Genomic DNA, 14778 nt, shown 5'->3' on the forward strand with positions numbered 1-14778 from the left:
CTACTGTCGCCTTTTCCCTGGCTGCCTTGAGGATTCTTTCTTTGTGGTTAATTTTTGACAGCTTCAGTACAATGTGCCTTGGAGAAAGCCTGTTGGGGTTGAAGTAATGTGGTTTTCTATTTGCTTCTTGTATTCGAGGATCCAGGTCTTTCCACAAGTTTGGGAAGTTCTCACCGACTATTTGTTTGAATACACTCTCTGTTCCCTTCTCTCTTTCTGTTCCTTGTGGTATGCCCATTATTCTTATATTGCTCTTTCTGATGGAGTCATAAAGTTCTTGTAGAGCTTTTTTATTTCTTTTAATTCTTTAGTCTCTCTTCTTCCATCTGTGTCATTTCCAGATTTTTATCTTCAATGTCACTGATTCTTTCCTCTATCCAGTCAGTTCTATTACCTAAGCTGGCTATTTCTGACTTCATTTCTTTTACTGAGTTCTTAATCTGCAGAAATTCTTTTTTTTTCTTTTAATTTTAATCTCTGTGGTGAAATGTTCATTTTGGTCTTTGATTGTGTTTCTGAGTTCATTAAACTGTCTGTGTTTTCTTGCATCTTGTTGAGCTTTTTAAAAACTGCAGTCTTGAATTCTCTGTCATTTCAGTCACATATTTCCATTTCTTTAAGTTCATTTTCTGGAGACTTTCTGTTTTCTTTCTGAGCTGCTTTGGTACCTTGGTTATTCACAGCAGTTAATGAATTATTATTTCTCTTCCTAGGCATCTACAGGAGTGGGTTCTGCAACAAGTTAGTAAGAAGAGGTCTTTCTTTTGTTTTCCAGTAGGCATTGGTAGAATGCGTTATTTTCTCTCCTATTGCAGCCTTTGGTTTTCTCTCACATTGTAGTTTTATATTTTCTCTGCACTGTTCCAACTTCTCATACAATGGGGGGATTTCCTGGAAGGTGGGCTTTTCTCTGTGAGCAGGCCCTCTGGGTCTCAGGGCACTGACTCTGTTGGGTGATGTGTAGAGCTTCTGAACTCCTGAAGCTCTTCCTGCACCAGATTCAGGGCCTGTGTGTTTCAGTGGCTCTGTTGACCCCTGCAGTGATCCTCCCAGATAGGTGGGGTCAGGGGCGGGATGGGTTGTGAGAGGTGGTTCTGAGCATTGGTGGCAACCATTATCTCAGCCAGTCTTGCACCAAAGTCTCTCTTTCCTTTGCTGAAACTAGTTGGGCTGCAAATCCATGGCTGTGGGCCACTGTTTTCATAACTGCAAGTATTCCTTTCTTTTGATCTGACACTGCTACTGTTCTGCTTTTAGCACTGGCAGGTGGGAGTGGGGAAAACACTGGGAGCATGGGGAGAGGGCTGCTAGGCTCTGTGCTTATGCCTTCTGTCCTCTGCTTGGCAGTGAGGGCTTAAACCACGGGTTTCACCATTCTTCCTTCAGTCTTTGCTTCAAGGTCCCTGCTGTGAGCATTTAGTTCAGTTGTGTTATATGCTGATCTCTCATGTGGGACTGTGGGCCGGAAGGGGAGTGCTAGCAGTCTGAATTCTTCCCTCTCCTGTGACTGCGGTAGCTCAGGAATGCAGGGAGCTCAGAGCTCTGGTCTGTGTCATATGCCTGTGAGGCCTGCGTCTGGGTTCTTTGTCCTTCTCTCCTCTCCAGCTAGCCCAATTTGCCCATCTTTAGATGATTTCAGTTGCGTGCCCCTTAGTCTGCCTGTCTGCTGTGCAGGGAGTCCTTTGTGGAATGATAGTTGTTCAGTTTGTTGCAACTTCCAAGCTAGATTTCAAGAGGGTCACCTTATGCATCCATTTCTATGACATTATCTCTCTCTCTCTCTCTCTCTCTCTCTCTCTATATATATATATATATATATATATATATAAATTTAAACATTTACCGTATTTTGATCACACCTCGTAATCATTGAAGACTTATGGAATAAGTAAGACTCCTTTAAGTTTCTGTTCTTCACTTTCTTGCTTCAGTATTAATATCTATGGCTTCACCTCTTTCCTCATTGCAGCTAACTCCTAAATCACTAGAATAAATTCTGTATTTCTAACTGGGAGCCAAAGACAAATTTTATCTATTTTACGCTTTTGCCTGGGGCCAGGCCTGCTCTTAAAAACAAAAGCTACTGAGAATAACGGAATTGGCCAGAATGCTAGTAGGTTTTTTTAGGCAGAGAGAGAGTCTAAATCAGCTAGAATGAGCCTTGTCATGACAACATATTTTGGCCTTTTGCTTAGAGTGTGCAAATGTCCCACTAGTATCATTTTTCATTTGATCTCATTTGAATTTAATTACTTAATTTAACTAGTTTTTGGTCTTTTAAGTGTAAATCATTGACAGTTCTAAGAAATTGCCAATTCATTGTTTTGGAAACAAGAAATAAGGGGCATTTGTGTTTTAAAAATTCACTTTGAACTAAATTTAGGGGATCTAAGCACTTTTTCAAACAGGTAAAGAAAGGAGTTTGAGAATCTTGACACCCTTTAAGAGAAAAAATACACCTCAGTAACTGAAACACCAACCAGATGATAAGCACAGCTAAATATTAAAAATAGGTGGACATATAGACAAACTGGGACTTCTTGTGTAGTTACCAGGAAGATGCATCAAAAGAACAGATTCCCAAAGAAAGCCATTACTAATTTGAAGTACTTATTAAACAAGACAACGGGAAAAGCCTACTGCTTCAAGCAGCTACCTTTTTTTCTCAGCCTGCCTTTTCTACCTTTTCTGAATTGTTCATTTCTAAGGACCTTTTTCAAAGAAGGTGGAGTTTGTTTTTTTGGAAGGTATTCATTCCCTCAAATAAGAACAGTGCTCAATTAAGCCTTATTGATATGGACCTGGCTCCAAATTGAAAATTCCCGTGCTGAACCTTAAAAAAGACCTAGTACATGTCAGATGGGAAAATTAGACATTTATATAATGTCTAATCACTATGTTATACAGCTGAAACTAATATAATATTGTATGTCAACTGTAACTGAAAAATAAAAAATCAAAAACCTATTACAGACAGAAAAATACAAAGAAAAGCAAAAAACAGGTGGAATAAGGCTCAACAAATAGAAGGGAAAGGGTTACTGATAAAACCCCAAGGACAACCAGCTTGGTAGGGCAATTGGCAGCCTCTTCCCTCTCTAGTATGCTTAGTGAGAACAAAGCAGCAGAGTTGTCATATCAGCTCATAGCTAGCCTTGAAGAATCCCTTGCCCTCTGCCACAACTATCCCTTAAATATGAAAAAAGGAAGTAGAGATAGTTGATTATTTCAGAGCTCAGGACCTGCTTTGCATAATATTTGAGGAGCTATCCATATGACTATTAAAGAAATGGGGAGGAGAATGTAACCAGTGTCAGAAAATATCCATTTAGTTCTCCTGGGACTGTCATAGCATGCAGATGAGGGGAGAGGTCACTGTCAAAGCAAGTTAAAGATTTAGGAGGCCAACATTGACGAAAAAGTAAAAAGAGGCAACTTCTCAAATATAATTTCTTTCCTGGTCTCTGCTCCTTATGAAAGCCAGCTGTGGCTGGGAGACTTTTAAGAATTATCCATGGAGCTAGGGAGTAGGTGAACTTCTGACTCAGTAATGAAGTGCTTTACTTGTGGTGTCCTGAACCAGTCCAGTGGCCTTTTGTCCTCAAACCTCTTCCTGTGCTCACAATATGCAGGTCATTTTCAGAAACCTCAGTGGATAAGTAAGTGGTATAAGGGTGTTCCAGTAACAGATGAAACACAGCAAATGAAAAGAGCTCAGGGTAAGAGTTTGCTAGTGCTTTTGGTTACATCTTGACTACTTAAAGGATTTTAATCAAGCAGCTTAAAAGTGGCTGGGTGGGCTTAATAAGCACACCAAATTAGGTTTAATTTTTCCATCCACCAGTGGCAGACCAGGAGCAACTGCATTAATGGAGGGGATGTATAATCCTTCACATAGGTTGGTTGCCAAAGTCATAAATTTCATAAAACTTAAAACCCAAAAAACTCATACCTACAGGGATGATGTACTTAAGTCTGACGGGTTTGAGACAGAAATGACAGTTTAAATGTTATTAATTTCTTTTTAGCTGAAAGTTTTGTATTATAGTTCAAAAGTATTTTCACCTGATTATCTGATACAAAGTTGAAACCCACCTGAAGACTATTCATGAGCTTGTAAGCCACCATTATAAAGCACTTTCTGAAAGCAAGGATGAGGATGGGAGAAAAGAGGTAGGTTATGTACTGGCATGTAATGCATAAGATATTATATGTTATCTGATAGAAGAGGTAGACATGACCTGTCTTATCCCTGTATCAACCATAAGTTTCTAGTAGCCTTTGGCAGATATTTCATTTGTAAATTTAAATGTGTTGGAAAAGAAGTGAGGCAGAATCAAACTAGACAATAGGAATATAATTGCAGCATGTTGGGGGACAGGATGTAAGCTGCTTTATTGGCTATACTCTGTGGGATATTTACTGTCTGCAATTTTTAAGATCTGTAGAAAGGGATGAGGTCTATTTAAATTTGTGCAACAACAAGCAGTGTCACAACAGGATCTTGTTTTTTTATCCAGAACAGATGTCCCAGTCTGGATCTATTGGTTAGGGCTTCTTGTCCTTGGGGAGCTGAGAGTGTTAAAGACAAAATAAAGATAAAGGAGTGTCCCTGGATCTTGGTGAAGGCCTTATGAGACTAAATTTGGTTGCAAATATTTCCCCACCCTCTCTGCTCAGAATGGCAGACTTCCATGAATCATTAATGCTCCTTCCTGGAGTTCATATACATCATTTGAAAGAGGGACATTTTTATTAAACCATCACCCTTTATGCCAAAGCCCAGTATAATCATCTGAAGAAGAGAAGAAAACACTTGGCATCTGTTACTGCATCCTTGCTTTTTGGCCTTTTAACTGGAAGGAGAGGTCAACTTTCTTAATGGAAAATGAATCTATCTTGGAATAGTGACAACCTAAGAGATAATTTCTTTTAGGTAGAGAAACGTCAGTGTGAGTAGCATCTATAAAATTGCCATTTGTCCTGAGAGTGTGAAGGAATCTGAGGATACCTAAGGGATGTGACCTGGAATCAACCATCCCCAACCCCATAGTCATCTTCAAGCTCTTTGCTTTCTTGTAAGCCAGAGGTACCAATATGGGCAGTAGTTTGTCTGGCTTTTCTCAAGGTATCTACTCTTTCCATCCTTAGTTCTTTTCTTAATTTTTTTTATTAGTTTCAGGTGTACAAAACAACATAATGATTAGCCATTTACACATTGCACAAAGTGATAACTCCAATAAGCATACTACTCATCTGACGCTGTACATAGCTATTATAATACCATTGACTCTATTCTCTATGCTGTAGTTTACATCCCATGACTATATACATATATATATACATATATGTATATATATACATATATATACACATATATATGTGTATATATGTGTATATATATATATAATTGTTGACAGTCAATATTATTTTATATTGGTTTCAGGTGTATAGCACAGTGGTTAGGCATTTATATAATTTACCAAGTGTTCCCCCCAATAAGACTAGAACTCATCTGACACCATACATAGTTTTTACATTATTGACTATATTCTCCATACTGTATTTCACATCCCCTTGACTATTTTGTGACTAAAAATGTGTACTTCCTAATCTCTTCACCTTTCTCACCCATCTTCCCAACCCCCCTCCCATCTAGCAACCATCTGTTCTCTGTAACTATGAATCTATTTCTATTTTGTTAATTCATTTATTCTGTTCTTTAGACTCTACATGTAAGTGAGATCATATGGTATTTGACTTTCTCTGACTTATTTCACTTAGCATAATATACTGTAGGTCCATCCATGTTGTTGCAAATGACAAGATTTCATTCTATTTTATGGCAAAGTAATACTCCATTGTATAAATGTATCCCAATTTCTTTATCCAATCATCTATTGATGGGCATTTTGGTTGCTTCTATATCTTGGCTATTGTGTATAGTACTGCAATAAACATAGGAGTGGATATATTTTTTCACATTAGTGTTTTGGATTTTTTTTTTGTTAAATCCCCAGGAGTGGAATTGCTAGGTCATAAGGTAGTTCTATTTTTAATTTTCTGAGGAACCTCCATAGTGTTTTCCATAGTGGCTGCACCAATTTACAATCCCACCAACAGTGCACGATGGTTCCCTTTTCTCCACATCCTCGCCACCACCACATCCTTAGCGCTAAGTCCTAGAAACATTGTCAATTAGGACCTCAATGTTCTCCCAGCCCTCTTTCTGACTCTCTGTTTCTGTTATGTGATATCTATTCTCAAAGAACATAAACCCCCAGACGTCTACATTGGGTTTTCAAATATTTCAATTGGCAACTAGAGATGTATATGACATTTCCCTGGAGGCCACAGATAAGCAAAATGGGTATCTCAGATGGAAAAGCTTATAATCCAACTAGATTATAAGCCCCTGGAAGGCAGGTGGGAATGCTATATCTGATATAACACCAATCTTCGCATAGTCTTAGAAACTTAGTAAACTGAGCCAGTATGACCCAGTGGATAGACCACTGGACTAGGATTTAAGAAATCTGAGTTATACTCTAAACTGTGTCAAACTGTATTAGTTTTTGTCCTTGTCACAATCCTTGCCACCATTCCTGTCATTCCTGGTTTACCCAATGGGCAGTTTTAATGTGGCCCTGGCTGGTCCCCACATTTATCTGTAAAATGAATGAAAATGTAGGCTAAAAGATGATTAAGGGACTTGTTAGCAACAAAATGTTTTTAAATATCCTCTTAAAACTCTTGCTATTTGGGAGCCATAAAAACTTGTGGTCTACAAGTCATTTGAGTTGGAGACAATTACCAAGTGGTAATGATACAAACATCCAGCTCAAAATCAACACTGGTAAAAGCAGGTGGACAGTTTCAAGTCCATAACGTTCTGAAGAGCTTATATAATAGGGCACATTGTGTCCTACTGACATTTTTTCAAGAATAGATGATACAAAGTACCCCAAACGTCAATCTTGATTTTTTAGAGGAAAAAAATCCATTTAGAAATCATCTGAAAATAGGCTGATTGGCTTTTTTCTTCTGTAACAAATTTAATTCATTTTGATTCTTTCTTGAGACTTATGGCAGATACTGAAATCTCCTTTGCAAATCTTTTTTTATATCTGTATGACTTCATTTTTTCCCCCTACTCTGACATGTTTTACATACTAAAAGCATGAGAGAAAATACCCTAAAGATAAAGATAAAACTATGTGTAGTTTTTATGTTCATTGCAAGAAATAGCTTCACATTCTCTGTCCTATTGCACTTAGGGAAATTACTTGGGATTTTCTGTTCTTCTTTTTCTTAAACAGCTTGCAAACCACAAGAGGCCAGGCTTACCAGAAATAAATGTCTGTGTTTTCACTTCTCTCCATTTCTATCAATGATAGAGAAGTTGAAAACTTCCCAGTGCTGAAATATTACAACTTTTAAATGAAGATAAAAACACATTTAGCTTATGAGATCATCATCCTCCCTAACAGAATTCTCACTCCAAGCATGAAAAGAACATCCATTTTTCATAGCCACAGGTTTTAGAGGAAAGTAAAATTTGGCAGTTCACTCAAATGGGTTAGTTTGTTGTCAGTTCTCTGGAATCACCTTGTGTTATAATCACAGAAAACATCAAAACTTGTTCTGTGTCAGGGAAGGGAAGAGGACATTTAAGTAAGAGCCTTCCTTGGCTATTACTTTTGTCTTCAGTAGAAAGAACTGTAGGGAAAAGATGGGAAGGCTCCAGGAAAATTTTTACCTATCTAGCAGTAGAGAGATGGCTTCTAAATTACTAAACAAATAAGGGACTCTAATTCTCAAGCTCCCTCACTCACACATACACAAATTGGAAAAGGGAATATAATGTGGAGATTAAGTGGTTAAGAGGACATGCCAGAAGAGAGACCAAAACCAGGTGAGAAAACTGGGTTTTGTCTGAACAGTGTCAGTAAATCTGCCTTGTTTTATACCACTGTGTCTAATGTCCTGCTCAATGCCAGGTCACTGAGTTGTTTACAAAGTATGACATGTTTTCTTTTGAGACACTAGAGAGTACTGGCTATTGAGTCATGATGGGCCAGTAGAGCTTGTGTCAGTTTTACCCTGGCTCATTAGAAACTGACACCCTAAATTTCTTGCCATGCTTCTTTGGCCAAACATGCTTCTCAGAATAGCTAAGGCACCAAGGGCCTTTGCAGTAAATTTAAACTGTCTTTTAGGATGGGATGAGTCTGAAACACTTTGCCTGTAGGGAAATATAGGGCAATGATTAAAGAACATGAACTTCATACTCAGAGACTTGGGTTCAAATCATTGGGTCACTACAAGCTGTTTGACATGAGACTTCACCTCTTGAGGCTTCAATTTTCTCATGTGTAGAATGATGTCAACAACGGCACCTCCTTTGGAGGTATGTTGTGAGTATTGGGTTACATAATGCCTGTAAAGCACTCAGCACAGTATCTGGCAATGAGGAAATACAGAACAAATACTACCTAACAACAGCAATAACAACAAACAACAACAACATTATAGGATTACCTCCTACCATTCATTATTGCATGCCAGGCATTCATTGGTTAGAGCAAAAAGTGACCATCTACTGTGTACCAGGTAATGTGCTAAGAGCAGTGGAGAGCTGTGAGCAAGACAAGATGTTTTTGATCCTGAGTGTGGGAAGAAGAAGAACAGGAGAGAGAATAATTGATCACCAACATGTAAAATAAGAGGTCAGAGCTGTGTCAAGATCATTCAGAGCTTCTCAGTGTCCCTGGAAAGCATGGCAGGTGCTCTGTTCCATATTCAGCTCCCTCTCTTCTGGCATTAAAAGCTCTTCTCTTTCTCATAACTGGCTGGTTTCACTGGAATCTTATCTACAACTCAGCCTTGCCCTAGTTCCCGGGACCAACCTTGACCCAAGACAGGAGATAATTGGCTCCAGCCCCATAGCTGGGGGCTAAGGTTCACATTGCCTTGCTGCTTGTCTGACTGGAAGATGGTGCCCTAGTTTTGATATTTGAGGTCCAGTCTCATTTTAAGCTATAATTCCCTTTCCATGTCCTTATTTTTAGAAATGAACTTCTGCCTTTGTGCTTGTTCCTGAGGACTTGTTCCAAAAACTTATTTAGTGACCACAGTACTGTCTTACAATTGGATACCTGCACCATATTCTTGCTGATTCCCATTTCAAGTATTACAGTCCTTATCCTGAACCTCAGTCTAATAGGTAACGTGGACATTTGCTTCTTGACAGCTTCTTTTCAGTATACCTACCTTCTAGATTCTTATGTCTTCACTTTACCTGTGGTCTAGACAGCTTTGCAAGTAATCCTTGTCTGTTAGAACTAAACCTTTGCCACCATCACCTGCACTTGGGTGAGTTCTCTAGTGACTGGCTCTCCCACTGAGGTGTTCATAAGTGAAGTTATCTCCATATGTCTCACTGGGTCCCCAAGATCTGACATTCCTAATCAGATGCCAAAACCTTTTAATACAAAACCACTGAGGAGCTCTGAAGATACTGCTGTACCTTTTTATTAAAAGCCCGAATTATCTGTATAATTCATTTGTACTTGGCCCATTGGCAAGCCCTTGGCAAGGCCATTCTGTTCATTCATTAATTTATTCAACAAGTATTTGTTGAATTTCTGTTATGTGCCAGCCTCTGAGATATTGAATCAATATCTGTCCTCAAAGGAATTCATAGTCTAGTTGGGGCAGCTGAACTTTTAAATAGATTATTATAATACAAGTTCAAAAGTGTTATAAGAAAGCAAAAAGTACTCTAAGGAAGCAAAAAGCAGGAGCACCTAACCAGACTGCAGGTGGGTAAAAGGAATTAGGGAAGCCTTCCTGAAAGAGGTGACACCTCTGAGTTCTGGAAAATTGGTAAATGATGTTAGCTGGCTAAGAGAGGCAAAGACATTTTCAGGTATGTCCTAAGTTAAAGCTGGGCATCCTCAGAGAACGTCACATAACTTGCTATAGCTGGAACAATGAGTGTGAGGGGGAAGAGTCCAAGATGAAGCTAGAGAGGGAGGTGGGTGCCAGATTGTGAAGCACTTTATTTGCCATGCTAAGGAACATGAATTTTATCCTGATTTTTAAAGTGGTAAATTACAATATTGTAGAGATCTGATTTGCCAGGGTAAGAGCAGAGGCAGGGAAACCAATTAAATGACTGACAAATGGTAAGAAACAGAACTAAGATAATGATGGTGGGAATGAAGAGTGTGTCTGGATTTGAGAGACATAAGAATTAAATTGATAAGACATGGCAATTGACTAGATATGGGAGGAGCAATGAAAAACGATGATCAGGTTGCTTAAGTAACTAGTAGGTGGTGACTCTGCTACCCGAGACAGGGAAAACAGGAGGGAGAAATTTTCAATAGAGGGCAGTTTGTACTTAATGTTGCCAAATAGAATTCCCCAATTTTACTTTCCTTTACTAAAATAATCCTGTTGTCCAAAAGATGCTATTGACAAGCTACTTGTACAGAATTCAGGTGTAAAAGAAAACCATTTTTCTTACAGATCATATAAAAACAATACAATTGGATAAGTATTGCACTTGAAAATTAAATCCTCTATCTTTGTTAATTGAAAAGCATAGAAGTAAATGAAAATAGCGTTAAAAAGAACTTACCCCATAAACAAGTTCTCCAACCATGCCATTCCATATTTTAGTCTCTGGATCTCTTGCACCATATTTTCCATCACCAACAATGGACAATTTGTATTTGATTCTTACATGTTTGGCTATTTCATAGGCTAAGTCTACACAATAGCCTTCATATCGCTCATTTCCTTCTAGTTGCTCATGGTTCTTCTTATACATTACATATGGTGATTCCTTTGGGACCAGACGGAAGATCAAAGGATTACTCCTATACATTTTTGTAAGAAATTATAAATGTAATCATGAAGGCCTCTTCCTCTCCACCCCTACTGTGGCTATTGCACTTTGGTGTGTGAAAAGAGACTTTAAAGTTTTTGCTTAATAAGCAGAAGAGCCTCATTCAACTATTCATTGGGCTCCAAATCCCTCAGAGTCCTTAACTGATAACTTAAGGAATTAGAGAGGATTTAAGTTATTTATGAGAGTTTGAAAGAGGGACTAGTTTCTACCTGTAAAGTATTCGATTTGATCAAACCAGGCAGAGGTGTTTCCCTTAGTTACATGAAGGTGAACTGCCTTTGATTTCTTGCTATTTATCATGTAGGAACTACAGCCAACTCAGGCAAGCCCTAGGGAAGCACTGTGATCTTTCTGAGGTCACAGTCTGTGGTTTATTCATTTTTACATCTGCAGGGCCTAGTGTAGAACCTAGGACAAAGTAAGTATTTGATATGTATGTTTAAATGAAAGGTAAACTTCAGTCAAATCTCCATTCAATTAATCACAATTTCAGACTTACTGGCATACTCATTTTTAACTTAGGTTTGTACTTTATTCAGTAAAATCATACCAGCTTTTAGAAAAACATTTTAAAACTAATTAAGAATACTATCTCACATTTCAATAGTGCTTTGAATTTTGCAGAAAAGCTTTACATGGTGAATATTGTCTTGAAATGGTCTTATGACATATGTAGGAGATTATTAAACCCATTCCATAAATTTAAAGAAAAACACAACCTGAGGCTCAGAGAAGTTATGACTTGTACAATTAAGCACAAGTTTACTAGTCTACTAGTGGTAGACCTACTATTAGAACCCCAATCTACTATCTCCTTCACACAACACTGTCTCCCTCACAGTGAAGAATTAAATTTCATGTCCAGATGAAACATCAGTCCTGTAGTGGAAGGAGGGGGGTGAAGAGGAGAATGATATCTGAAACTGTTCCAAATTTCTATTATTTGTCTTTTAAAAATGACATTCAGTTCATTATAAGAGCAAGATACTTTGAGAGGTTCCTAAGCTGACCTATTGGAAGTTTTCACTGCTTGAACTTGAAGTATTTCCTACTGGCTGAATAATGTTTTTTCAGAAAGCGAAATTTTGATGTACAGAAAGCCCACCTACCTTCTATCTATACTTACCAGAATGGTAGTCACTACTATGGTCCGGTTCTCTGAGGATGCGCTATCATTGCTGATTTGTTGATCTGAGAAAGGTACAAACCTTTCATACTCATTCCAGTAGCCAGCCTAGAAAGAACAGACATTTGACTTGTTGCCTATTTTTTCACTCAAAAATTACACCATGAAATTTAAGTGCTGTGGAATGAAACTTGTTTTTTAAGTCACTTGATTTTTATAGGGATTGATGTCCTGTTTCCTTCTGTCTTGCCATCTTCACCAGAACCCCAACACCAGCACACACAGATGTGCTATTTCTTCATCCTGGGGGCGCCCATCCCTACCTTACCTTTACTGATATTTTGTAAAATAATTTAGCCCACTGTAGAACAATCATCCTTTTTTCCCCTTTAAATTCATATAGCAGAAAAATGTTTTGCTTTGAATTGTAGGAAAGCTGGGATGTGTGGGGTGGGAAACCAGTGAGTAGCCTGTAGAAATGACACAGGATATTTTATGTTCTGAGGTTTTATCAAATGGCTAATAAATCCCCACTGCATGCTTAACTCAACTATTAGTGTGATAGAATCAAAATAGTTATTATAACATTTAACTGTAGAGAAATATATGTTGTTCAGAGTCCTTTTGGTGGGTGAGTTGGCAAACTGAAGAGATGCCTTCTTTCCAATTATTTTGCTAAAACTGTGTGTACCTTGGAAGCTTCTGTTTAAATAAAAGCATGCTGTAAAATTTATAATTATTTTACTTTATTCTAAGAAGCTGTTAATAACTCTTGAGTCTACCACTTATAGAGCAAACCTTAGAGAGAAATACTCCTTTTAAACTGTGTAGAAGGAACACTGATTACAAAACAACTGCATCGTTGTTTACACTACTTGCTTAATGAAAAGGCAAAAATGATGTGTGGAAATTTGCCTTGTGTGTGTTTTCTAACACCTATTTTCTTGCATCTGAGTTCTGTCACCATGAAAAAAACATTTTCTTTGGATAGTGGTTTGGTTACTTACTTTTCTGGAACCAGTGACTTTCATTTCATACACATCGATGGTATAATTTGTCCTACGTCCATAAGTGTCAAATTGGATGTTTCCAGTCATTCCTTGTACTTGCACCTGGTAGAAAGGAAAACATAAAATTTTAAAATAGCACCACATTACTGAAGGCAGTGGGATGCCCTAGTTCTCTGGGATGAGGTCTGCTGACAGATCTTGGATTCTTGGAGAATTTTATCTCAAGTCATTGAGCTATATATTTACCAGGTAATGTTTGTACAGATCTTCATTTTCTCTCCAGTATTTTCTAGGTATACCTTTTTAATTATGAAGCTTCAAGTGGGTATGAGAAGCAGTCACCTATATGATACAATGAGGGCCCTACCATCACTTTTTCAAGGGCCTTAGATTTCTACCTTTAGTCACATAAGGGAGTAGCCCAAAGAGTTGTCTTAACTAGGTTAATGCATTCTTCTAAACAGTGAGTTCTATGGGGGCTGTGGCTGAGTCTTATCTTAGTATTCCGAAAATCTGAACATGAACTGGTTTCAGTAACATGGCCTCTGGAGCTCCTGGATGCATATTCTAGCTTCATCACTTACTAACTGTATGGCCTTGAGTATGTTGTTTAATACTTTTGTACCTCAATATTCTAATCTGTAATATGGGAAATCCTAGAAGTACCTATTTCTCTAAATTGTTGGGAGCATTAAATGAGTTATACACATGTTATGTTTAAAACAGTGTCTGGCATGTAGTAAACATTGAAATACATGATAGCTATATTAATAATTATTATTAATCAAAATGAATTTAGTGCTGTTACTTGAAAGAGTCACACATTTACCAGCTACCCCAGTAACATGTATGAGTTTTTCTTATTTTTAACCTATGCCCAGCTACAGACAGGTAGCAGAAAGCTAGACCATGGAGGGAGAATCCACAGACTGATGAGGTTGGTTAAGTCTAAGGTATCAGGAGTATGGAGTATTAGATAAGAAAGGTAGAGATACTGGAATAGCCTGACCACCAATTTGGAATACCAAATGCAGATTCATGTATGCCACAATTTTTCCTAGGTCTGGGCTCAGTATTATAAACTAATAAGAGGACATTTCTGCTGGGTGGAGCGATTTCCTTAACTACTTTACAGTTCAGGGATACTGCATGAAAGACCCTCTATAAATATAAGTCAGTATTGTTATCCACTTGAATTATTCATTTGGTGAGTAATGGTTGAGAAATTTGCTTCAAAGGAAAAGAATCTCATTTTCCTAGGATAAAAGGATGGAATACTTTTTCATCACTTAAAGAAAGTGACAAGCTGTAAGCAAGTCAGAAGTGGTAATAGGCTTGTGCTTTAGAAGGCAAAACTGATGGTAAATACTAGGGAACATCTTTTTAAAGGGAAAGGAGCTTCTTTACCACCAACAAGAAATTTGGATTCCTGTTGAAGGAGAAATGCTCCAATGTGACCTCCTGAAGACAAGATGATTGTCCTACTGACCTAACAAACCTAAGCAGTATTGTCAGCTTAGGCTTGCAGAGAAGATGATGTCACACTTATAGTTAAAGACAAAGTCCTTTCTTGAGATAGAAATTACTTATCCAGTAGAATGGATCTGGTGCATTCTGTGATGCATGAAAGGTTCTTTACAGTCTATTTTGAACATTGACTTCTAGGAGAGAAGATAGATAGGGCAGAGACACTGGCAAAGGAACTTATTAAGAAAATCCTT

At 37.9% G+C, this 14778-nt stretch overlaps 1 protein-coding gene across 7 annotated transcripts in view; it reads right to left on the minus strand.

Moving 5' to 3' along the window:
• The window catches only part of GRIA3 (glutamate ionotropic receptor AMPA type subunit 3), a 483327-nt gene that overhangs the window by 131780 nt on the left and 336769 nt on the right, over positions 1-14778 (minus strand). For all 7 annotated transcript variants that reach the window (XM_019657922.1, XM_019657921.1, XM_019657923.1 and 4 more), the window contains 3 exons: positions 13055-13159; positions 12048-12155; positions 10649-10855 (listed from right to left, as the gene is read on the minus strand). In XM_019657922.1, the coding sequence (XP_019513467.1) occupies positions 10649-10855; positions 12048-12155; positions 13055-13159 (420 nt within the window). The remainder of the gene's footprint in view (positions 1-10648; positions 10856-12047; positions 12156-13054; positions 13160-14778) is intronic.

The sequence above is a fragment of the Hipposideros armiger genome, unplaced genomic scaffold (genome assembly GCF_001890085.2).
Source record: "Hipposideros armiger isolate ML-2016 unplaced genomic scaffold, ASM189008v1 scaffold_281, whole genome shotgun sequence".
Lineage (NCBI taxonomy): Eukaryota > Metazoa > Chordata > Mammalia > Chiroptera > Hipposideridae > Hipposideros > Hipposideros armiger.